This window comes from Aotus nancymaae, unplaced genomic scaffold, assembly GCF_030222135.1.
Source record: "Aotus nancymaae isolate 86718 unplaced genomic scaffold, 86718_ANA_hifiasm-v0.15.2.pri h1tg000021l, whole genome shotgun sequence".
NCBI classification, from domain to species: Eukaryota; Metazoa; Chordata; class Mammalia; order Primates; family Aotidae; genus Aotus; species Aotus nancymaae.
Window position 1 is genome coordinate 7,769,672 of NW_026988433.1, and position 11,263 is coordinate 7,780,934.

Sequence of the window (11,263 nt, forward strand, 5' to 3'; positions counted from 1 at the left end):
AATATCTGTCTCTTGCAACTAAGAAGCATCTCTCCCAAGCACCTGAGAACCATTCTTCTGAAACAGAATCATCAGGAAGGACAGGGCCTCTGTCTCCCAGCCTCTGTGGGAGGGTAAATCCTAACTTTGATAACTGCCAGCCAGCAGACACAGCTGGCCTCATTGAATTTACGCTGCCCAACCCTTTGTACTACGTCACTTCTCTGGCTCTGTGGAGATTCCACTCTTCCCCATCCTTCATTCTCCCTTTAAAACACGCAAATCACCTCTGCACAAATTGTAATGAAGCTCAGCTCTTTTCCCTACTGTCCATAGTTACTGAATAAAATCTGTTTTCCCTTTAATGTCCAGCTGTACTTATTTTTGGCAATACTCAGCAAATGATGCACCCATTTTATTAATTGACAATTAATTGATTACTAAGAGTTGGTTTCTGTTCCATCCCACCTGGCAAAGCGTCTTACCTGAGAGTGAACTGGTCTGCCACAGAGCTACTGGTGAGAGAGACCAAAAAGGTGGCCGTGTCCCCTTCCCGGACCAGATTCAGGGGTACCGAGATGACGACGTTCTCGTCCAAGCTCACCAGGGACCACTTCAGATCATCTTGGGTTGGGTAGACAACCACACTCCCAATCCTCTCTCGGGCTGGAAACGCTTGCTGGGGGCTCTCCAGGCCCGCGTGGATGTTGTTCTCCCACTTGCCTTCCTCCTCCAGAGGACACTGGCCAGCCTTGTCGGCTGGGTAAAGCGTGAAGAAGAGCTCCATCGCGGTTCCACCCAGCAGGGCTGGGATCTCCTCCTCTGGCTCCAGGTCCAGGCCGGAGCTGAACCACTCGGGCAGCAGCTCCAGCTCAGCCACACACAGCCCCGGGGCCCCCTGCAGCCGACAGCTGGCTGCCACTTCCCTGGCCTCGGGGAAAGCAAACATCTTGACACAGGGTAGATCTTCAGTAAGATCACTGTCATCCCAGCCCATGCCAGTGACATAAAACAAGGTCTGCACTTTGGGTCTGTTGGAGTAGATGGAGCTGTCGAGGATGTGGGATTTCAGTTTCCAGTTGAAGGGAAACTTGTCCATGTTTCCGAAGGCTGTGGATGTCAACAAGAGCTCCTGGGGGATCATCTTCTCCACGGAAAACGGGCCATAGCTGGCATTGATAATAGGGGGTGTCCTGGCTCGGTAGATGAAGAATGGCTCCACCCGGGCCTGCAGACTGGCATTCCTCGTGAGATCTTGGTTGGCTTCTTTAAGGAAGAAGGACTCCTCTGCGTTGGAGATGTGCAAGCTCGAGGGGAGGTAAGCCGGGAGCGAGGAGAACTTCTGCAGGCTATCCACAATCCCTCGACTCTCCGTCACTGCACAAGAAAGGGAAGCAAAAGAATAAAACCGTGTTCTGAGATGTAACGAAATAAATGCAATGCAGTCTCCACCCATCTCCCCAACAAACCGCCCACTGGCCACTGTTTCTCCCCCAGGTCCCATCACAGCGAAAGCCCTATAATTATATAAAGTACGGTCCTCAGGATCTTCCCAAAAAGGCAGCACAGAGTGGGAAGGAACCCCATTTACCACCAATCCAATAGTCCTGGGTTATTTAGAGTTATTTCTCTAAAGGGAAAACATTGCTTCTGCTGTTTGTGCAAAATCAGAAACTCAAAAGATCATGGGCATTGTTGTTCATCCACCCCACAGACACCCACCAAGTCTACCCATCAGGCATTGCACCGTTGCATGTGACATGGTAGTATCTTATTACTTTGATACTCATGCTGCTCTCTATCACTTCTATAAGTGACATCTATGTGGACATGATGACATCTCCATAATCTTACTGAAAAGAGACTGAAGCTCAGTGTTCCCATTTCTAGAAATCTCTCCTTCCAAAATACCAACGAGAATGCACAAAGGTTTACCTACAAGGACATTAATTTAGAATTGCAAACAAACAAATTTAACAGCATATGTGCTGAGCCAGGTGGCTGGATTTGAATCCTGGCTTTGCCATTTCCTAACTGAGCAATCTTGACCAAGTTACTTAGCCTCTCTGTACCACAAATGTCCTCATATAAAGTAGGACATAAACATGAATTGTACCTTACTGGGTTGCTGGAAGGATTAATGAGTTAATAAATACAAAGCACAGCCAGGTTTGGTGGCTCACACCTGTCATCCCCACATGTTGGGAGGCCAAATCGGGTGGATAGCTTGATTCCAAGAGTTTAAAACCAGACTGGGCAAAATAGTGAGACCTCGTCTCTACAAAAAAACACAAAATTATCCAGGCATGGTGGCACATGCCTGTAATCTCAACTACTTGGAAGGCTGAGGCAGGAAGATCTTGAACCCAAGAGGTGGGGATTACAGTGAGCTGAGATTGCAGTGAGCCGAGATTGCACCACTGTACTCCAGCCTGGGCGATAAAGCAAAATCCTGTCTCAAGAAAAAGAAAATGGAGCACTTAGAACAATGCTGGCACACAGAAATGTGCTGTCAATATTTACCTACGATTATTATTACTCTATATTATTTTAATACATATTCAGTAAATTGATCAATAGGAAGCTAATCATTTTACAGTGCAATAATATGAAACTATTTTTAAAAATGAGGTAGAGCTATATAAACATACTCTAAAAGATGCCCACAATATGTCATTAAGGATAAAAAACAAATTAAATATAAAAAAAAATCACGCCGGGCACAGTAGCTTATGCCTGTAATCCTAGCACTTTGGGAGACTGAGGCGGGCAGACTGCCTGAGCTCAGGAGTTCAAGACCAGCCTGGGCAACCCTGTCTGTACTAAACCCCGTCTCTACTAAAAATACAAAAAACCCCAGCCAGGCATGGTGGCATGCACCCATCGTCCCAGCTACTCGGGAGGCTGAGGCAGAAGAATTGCTTGAACTTGGGAGGCGGAGGTTGCAGTGAACCGAGATTGGACCACTGCACTCCAGGCTGGCGACAGAGCAAGACTGTCTCAAAAAAAAAAATCAAATGTGTCATATTTGATCCTATTTGGTAAATTTTTAAAATTCTACATGTATATGTAGATGTATATATTTATGTTTGGGTGTCTACAGAACCCAAAAGAGAAAGGTTTTGTTTTTGACCATTTACATTTCTACTTTCTTTTAATTTGTTACCACCATGTATTATTTTGTTAATTAAAACACACAAAACATAAACATGTACATGTGAGTATAGATGTGTATGTGTGTTTCTTAGCATGTTTCTTTCAAATGGGAAAACACAGACAGCAAAGACCCAACAAGCTTTTTCAAAGTGAAGAAAGCCCACCAGGAACTAGGGTCAGCAAATCAGGCCAAGGACAGAGATTTTTTTTTTCTTCTTCTTGCCCTGAAATAAATCTCCACCACTGGAGTCCGATTTTCCAACCAATGCAAGAAGAAACGGAACCTGACGGTAGTGCTTAAAAGTCAGCATCTTAGACATCCTAGAGGAGGAAACAGCAGATAAATCCCACTCCATCGACCCTCACTCCTGGTGACATGTTTTTCTGCAGCCATTACAAATCCTGCAAAATACAGCTTCTATTGATTTAAACACTTTTTGGCCTGTTTGGGGCTGTCCTTGTGAACTTTCCTTTTCTAGAGGGTGACAAAATTATAATTAGTAGATTGTGAAAAAGATGCAGCCCACGAAGGGGCTGATACATCCTTTTTCTAAGAAGGCGTTCAGGAAGCAAATTCTCCTCAAATGTCATCAACACGGCCAGTCCCTTGTCAGAGTCACTACTACAGAGGGTAATTACTTATTCATTCCTCCAATTACTTATCTAAATATACTTATTATTCACTTATTATCTCTCCAGCATTGTGGCATGTAAAAATATTACAGGGGCAATGCAGTCATGATTTCTGCCTCCAAGGAACTAGCAGACTGTGTTCAGCCAATCGGAAGCTCCGGAGGACACAGCTAGCATTCAGAAAGCAATTAGGAAATTGGGCATTAAGATCCTAAAAAATGCCCATCTCAGAAATTCACCTAGGAATTTGTTCTAAGGAAATAATCAAGAGGTCAGGAAGGAGATTAATGTGCAGGTAGATTTATCAAAAGCATGCATGATTTATAAGAGCAACACACTGGAAGCAGCCCAAAACCTGTCATTAAGGAAATGATTGAGGAAGTTATTCAAGCCACACTATGTGTGCGACATTAAACTGCCATCAAAACCATGATTTCAACAAATCTGTAGCGTTATGAGAAAACACTTACAGTATGTTAATTGAAAACGACCTCAAAACTTCATTGAAATTATCTCAAATATATTTAAACACACGATACATTCCCTTCCATAGTATAGACCTGGGTTTCCTCCAGAATGATGTCTGTATAGGCTGGGCAGGATTTGGATCAAAAGACAGAGGAGGGAGGCACGATTTGAAGAATTAGCCTCATCTAAAGGAAAGTTTTAGCTGCTGCCGCCACCAAGAGGCAATCTGTATTTTGACAATGTCAAGCAATGCAGAAGCACCACTCCAGATGAAATTTAAATTAGTTCTTTCTGTCGTTGGTTGATTTCCCTTCTCTAAACCAGGAAGTTAAATTCCAGGTGAATTTGCTCGTAAATTAGTTGGCAACAGGAACACAGTCAGCAGGGAACACCTGGCTTGTGGAGCATGACAATATCTCTCAGCTGGGCTAACCAGGCACCCAGCCCACCAGGCTTGGAAGTGAGTGGCTTGAATTTTACTTCTCATAAAATTTAGGGGGAATCCAAGGTAAGGCTTAAATTCTGATTTATTTACAGATATGCAAAAGGAAATTAAAATAAATGCAAACTTTAATGTGCTCTGTTTGCACTGCAGATTGCTTATTGTTTTATCTTTTATGTAGGTATTTTACACCTCTCACAAATCGGTTTACAAGAAATGGAAAGCTGCACCTTCTCTTCTTTATTGCAGCCAAAGCCTCCATTTGATCTGAAATAGCTGTGTAAGGTTTACACTCCTGTCCCACCATAACTCAAGCAAAATGCAACACAAATTTTGTCTGAAAGTGTATATGGAAAGCCATAAATGTCAGCTGCCAGGGCCTTATTCTGTTCTCAAACCAGATTGCAACAAAATAGATAATACCTGAATTTAGGAGGATTTTATGAAGCCAAGGGACTGTGTCCTGAGAAATACACTGAAAAACTAACACTCTTCCCTTTAATCCCAAAATGTCACATAGTAACACCATTGTTTTTCCCATTGGCAGGTAGAGCATGTGGCCCGCGTTCTGAATGTGAAATGAGGCCCTATTCAGTCTGCCGATTTCCTAGAGAGCTATTTACCACTGGACAGAATGAGGTGGGCCCTGAGAGCAGGAAATGAGGAAGGAGCAATGAGGCTCAGCTTAAAAGAACTTCTCATCACTGCCCTCCTTATGAGGCAAGAACAGAGTAAAGTTCAGGTCCAGAGAGGACCCAAGGTGCACCAGAGAGATGCTCTGTTGGCCGAAGAATGCTCCGACTCAAAATACCAATGGCAGATGGCTCCAAAGAAGCCCTAAAGACAGACTCAGGAGGAAGAGAGGGGAGGAGATTAATATTACTCCTAGAATGAAGCAACTCACAGAGTGCCAGGAATCCTGGTGGGGACCCTGTGACCCAAATTGAGTGGATGTCACTGCTGTGCTTAGCACACAAAAAATATTCCTGGACATGGATCTTAGGACTGGTGGGACATGAAGTCCTGAACCCCAAGATGGTACAATGTGAACCTGCTACAACAAGGAACAGGCTCAGAAATCAGCCCCTTTCATTATTAGCTCCAGTCATGTCTAGAAGACAACAGTCTTGTGGCTACTGGTGACCCACTTAGGGTACAGGCCCATGACATTTCTGAGGCTGAGTCTCCTCTAATTCATACAAAACAACTCAGACATAGAGAGACAGGCACAGAAAGCTCTTTTTCCAGTGGGCCAGGTGGCCAGGTGACCAGGTGACCAGGCTTTTGAAAAACACCAGCAAGAGAAACTCCTTACTGGTCTGTCAAAGTGTGGCCCTGACTAAAGCTGACAATTCACCACCCCCTGGGTACCGTGGGAATAACCACAGCCTTTACTGATTTCATGGTCACGGAGGCCAGGAGGTAGAAGGAGGCCTTTGTCAGCATTAATATTAGTTCAGAGTGGTGCAGTAAACATCATCTCTGGCAGCGGAGGAACAGAGTAGAAAATTTTCCACTCTGTCTTCCACCCAGAGTCCTCCCATCAGTTTCCTCAGCTCCACTCGGTGCTGTTTTCACATCTCACTCATTGCCCTTACTTACACTTGCTGGGGAGGCTCATCATCCACATGTGAGCAGAGAAGACTCCTTCTTGTCTGGATTTCTTAGCTCAGAGAGACCATCTCTGAGCTGAGCAACAACTCTAGCCATTCCACTCATGCCAATGTAGTGCCCTGAATTATATTATAGCCAGGCAGGGAACTCCATTTCCCAAGCTCACTTGCTCCCTGCTTCTTCCTTTGTTCAGCCAATCAGAAGCTCTGATAGAAGACTGGAGGGTAGGAAGAGGGGAGAACACAGGGTATTTCCCCGTGTCTCCTCCCTGCAGCGTTCACTGTCAGAAGCTGCATCTCCTCTGTGGTTCTAACTCCCTATAAAGCCCCACCATGGTCCCAGCTCTCTGTAGCAATTTCTAACGCCTAATCCAGCAGCTTCTGGGTTTTAATAACCTACTCTCTTCCCCTTTTCCCTGTAGCCCAAAAGATGACAACAGCTTCCTGCTCCTGCTGTTCTTAATTTCTAAATAAGTTTACCATCCTCAGATGGTCCTTTATCATGCCCAATTTGGTTTCTCAGATTTTCCAGCACCTGAGTAACTAGTTCCCTTTATGAAATTTCCTCTGTTGAAGTAACTAGGTGATTTCTGTTTTCTTGACTAACGTGTGACTACAATATCCAGTCACTCATCACTCTATCCTGTTATATTCCTTCAAAGCCACTATCACCATCTGAAATTAGCCTTTGTATTTTTCCTTGTTTGCTTGTTTACTATCCATTCTCTCTACTAAAATTCAGATACCATGAGAGAAGGGGCTTTGATGTTCAGTTTATGACACAATCTCCAGTACCTAGCAGGAAAAATTAAATAGATATTTGCTGAATGAATGTCCATCAATTAAGACTGCCTTGGTTTAACGCTTGAGAGAATAAATCTCTCTGTGTTCCTTCTGAGCTTCTCTCTGGCTTCTTCCCAGGGTTGTTAATAGATACTGTTTTTATTAACACAGCATTTGCCTATCACACTATCACTCCATTCATGTCCTCCTCAAATATCACATCACTGTGGTCACTAAGCTGACAGCAATGTTTGCCAAGCAAAGAGCTGCAATTCTCAAGTAGAAGGAGAAAATATAGCTTAAAGGGAGATACACACCATTTACAGGCCAACACACCTAGGCATATTTCCAGTCATGCCAGTTGACTATCACAGCAATTGTAACCTAAGTTGTGTTAGACCCTTTTTAAAAAATGATGAAGTTGAGGCACAGAGAAATTAAGCAATTTGAACATGGTCAATATTAGAATTCAAACCAGCTCTGTCCAATTCCAAAGGTTTTCCACTTTCTTGTATTAACTGAGGGCCTACCTGGCCCAGCAGTTCTACAATGAGGCCAAGGAGTTAACCATTTGGAAGTTAGCTGATGGAGCCAAAGTTTAATGCTCACAAGGCCAGGTTCATGGATGCAATCCCTGTATACCTAGTGAGGTTTTCATTGCTCCATAGTCACAGGTGACTGCATCTCCCATCCCAGGTACCTGTTACCAGCCTGGATTCTCAGGTAGAGAAGGAAAATAGGTATAGCTCACCCAGAGCATCTCAACCCAGCTGCTAGCAAAACAGCCAGTGATCTCTACCTTTAAGACAGTAATAAAGATGGAAAAACATTACTACCTATAAACCATCTTACATATCTCAGAGCCTCAGGAGGAACAGCCTATGCAACAATTTGGGCCAAATGCTCTTGGATTAAGATGATTATTCATTTATTAATAACAGCTGTGGTGAGATGATACTGTAAATTCCCATTCGGTTTGCTCCTACCCCCAGCTGTAGCCCTTTATTGTACCCTGGGGAACAGATCCTTCCACAACTCAGCATTTGAAACAGATTCATTCACTATAGAACCAAAAAAGGTAGCAAATACTTGACTACTGAATTTCAAAACCACCAGTATAAAATCAAGATGTAAGAAGTCAGGTGAGTCTCCACTTTTCTCAACTACATAAAACACATCATGGCCTGGGAAAGAAGAAGAGACCCTATAGGCAGGCAAGCATGAGGCCACTAGTGCCAGCCGGTCATCAGGCAGGAGGTAGCAGCCAGGAGTGATGCTTGCCTTTTGTCCCAAGATTCTTCTCAACCCTCAAGCTGGGCAGCCCTGCTTGGCCAACCTGGGGCTCACAGAACAGGAAGTAGATATAAAGAAGACAGGAAGCAGATAGAGGGCAAATAGGAAGCCAGCAGGAGCAAACAGAAGCAGACAGGGAGAGACAGGAAGTGGAGAGGAATCAGACACAGAACAGAAAGGAAGAAGCAGGTAGGTCCCTGCTCCCACCTCCAGCCTTGCAGTAGCCTCTATCTTCCCTCATTGGCAGGGTCTAAGAAGGACCAGCTGACCAAGGGTGGGTTTGCAGAGACCACCCCCAGCACCACACACCAGAGAACAGAAGAGAAATTTTAAAACTTAGAGCCTATAATGTAATAACTGGCACATCTCATTTAACAGAGGAAGAAACTGAGGCACGGGCTGAGGGCAGTTAAATTATACAGTTAGTAAATGATGATGGCAGGACAGGAATCCTGGAAAACTTGCTCGATGATGTGCACTTGCTAACCATCTCTGTACAGCCTCACATTAAAGAAGGTGAAGGAAGGGAGAATTCTTATTCCCAGAACTTCAGAATGATCCATAACTCCTTCTTGGTCCAGAAGGATACATAAAGATCCTAGAGATGTGTATAAGGTAAAAACCTAAAAGGTGAGAATCTACGATAAAAAGCCAGAATCCAGAGTGGCTTGTCTCTATCAGAGTCTACAGAATGGCTGTAGGTATCATGAAAACACCTAGATATTATAGTTTGCAGAACTACCAACAAAATTGAAAATACAGGCATAACATCAGGTCTGAGGGAGGAAGAGAAGAAATTTAGTTTGGACACATTTGAGTGAAGGTAAAGGGAAGATTGATAGGGAAGTAGCTGAAAATATGGGATCATGGGATTCAGGGGAAGTGGACCCCTAATTTATCTCTCCAAAAAAGTAAGCTCCTTTGAGACAAAATGCTACATTATCTCAACTACCTCTGTATTCTCTAAGACGAGGATTCTCAACCCTGGATGCACGGTGAATGTATATATTATACTTAGGCCCTGCCCCCTCAGAGTTTCTTCAGATGGGCTCAAGTGGGGCCCAGTATTTTTCTATGTTTGCTAGATGATTCAAATGAACAGCAGTAGAGAAAAGCTCATGGGCACTACCGAGTACACAGTAGGTGCTTGGTGTACACTCATAAAAATGAATCGTAAGAGCAAGGAGAGCCACCCTTGAAGGCAAGTCTTGGATCATGTGCCAGCAAGTCCATAAAAGATTAGAGGCAACTTTATAAATTACAAAAAAGATAAAATATTTTAAAATAAGGGCAAAGGGAAAACAAGAATAGAATCATTATCATCATCATTTATATATACTAAGAATTTTGCAGGTATTAAAATCATTATCATCATGAAGTCATCATTTACTTAATCCTTGTAATAGATCGAACACTATTCTAAGCATTTTATAGGTATTATTTTAATTTTGATAACCTTTTGACTATGAGGATTTCGTTTTTACCCCCACTCATGCGTGAGAAAACTGAGGCACAGAGCAGCTGCATGACCTGCCTAAGATCCACAGCTAGTAAGTGGCGGAGGTGGAATTTGACCCAGGCAGTTTAGCTCTAGGCAGAGTTCTCACTATTAGCCACTGTGTTCTGCTGCCAGAGGAAAGCTCCAGCAAGCAAAATCTGCATTGTAAGAGTGTAATCAGGGACTAAAGGAAGTGAAAGTGTGGCTCTAAATTGCCCAGGTCTCAAAGCACAAGATTAGGTCACTATTTGGACACTGTCCATAAAATGAAAGCAAGAAGCAAAGCTTTTCCTGGCTCGAAGAGAAGTTCCTCTGGTGAGTGCTCTCAACTGGCGCCTGTGGGGCACGACCCCATTCCCACAATACACTGTGAGCTTGCCTCCTAAGGTGGGCTCCATGTAAGATGGGCCTATACAGCTCTGGACAAGGAAGCAAAAGCAATTTTCCAGAGGACCCAGCGGTGTGTGCCAAGACCGCTGACAGCTTTGGGATGGTCTAGCTTACTAGGAGAAGAAAATCCTGAATGTGATTCTAGAACACTCGACATTGTACACTCTCCTCCTGAATGTGCTTTCTTCCCAAACCAGGCAAGGCTTTTAGAAAGAGTCAAGTGGCAGAGCACTTGAGATTCCATTCTGGGGCTACAAATATTTTACAGAGACAGTTGAAGGCAAATGCACACAATTTGAAACCTAACAAAGAATATCAGCCTTTTCTTTCATAATTTCCACCACTGGGTTATGCTGAGAAAGGCCTCCTCCATATCCCAAGATCAAACAGACACTACCTACACTTTTGCTTGGTTTGTGTGCATGTGTACATCTAGATAGGTGTGTCTCTACATTTTTACATTTAATTCTTGAATCCACCTGAAATCTCCACCAGTGTATAATGTGAAGTGAGAATCTCATAGAAGTTGAACATTAGCATGCACTGAATTCAGCCAGTAGAAAGATTTTATTTGGCTTCACAGTTTGGGTTTATTTTAATTGAATTTGAATGCCTTGTGTCAGGGTGCACACACATTCTTTATTCTCCAGTTCACTAACACCCACTTACACCCACTCTTTTCATTCATTTCTGGTATGTGCCTCAGGCTTGATCTTAGAATCTGCTTTCCCAAATAGCTATCCACTTTCTCCAAACTGCATTTGTATAACTTATCTCTCTGCCAGTGACTTCTAGTGTTTTCTGATTATGTTGCTAAGACCTGATACATGCTCAAGTCTACCTGTAATCTATTTATTTAGCTTCTTTGCTCTGTGACTACACTCATACCAATACATTGTAGCTGAAATTAATGTGGATTTACAATATAATTTATTATGTAGGAGTGTTATGGACTTAATCGTACCTCCTTCCCAATTCAAATGTTCCAGTCCTAACCCGTGGCACCTC

The 11,263-nt window shown here is 43.4% G+C and overlaps 1 protein-coding gene across 1 annotated transcript in view; it reads right to left on the reverse strand.

The window, feature by feature from the left end:
* The window catches only part of TMEM132B (transmembrane protein 132B), a 312,206-nt gene extending 305,886 nt beyond the window's left edge, over positions 1 to 6,320 (reverse strand). Inside the window, exons 1-2 of the mRNA XM_012447182.2 lie at positions 6,281 to 6,320; positions 465 to 1,356 (exon numbers count right to left, since the gene is read on the reverse strand). Of these exons, the coding sequence (XP_012302605.1) occupies positions 465 to 1,356; positions 6,281 to 6,308 (920 nt within the window). The 5' untranslated portion in view covers positions 6,309 to 6,320. The remainder of the gene's footprint in view (positions 1 to 464; positions 1,357 to 6,280) is intronic.
* Between the last annotated feature and the right edge of the window lie 4,943 nt (positions 6,321 to 11,263).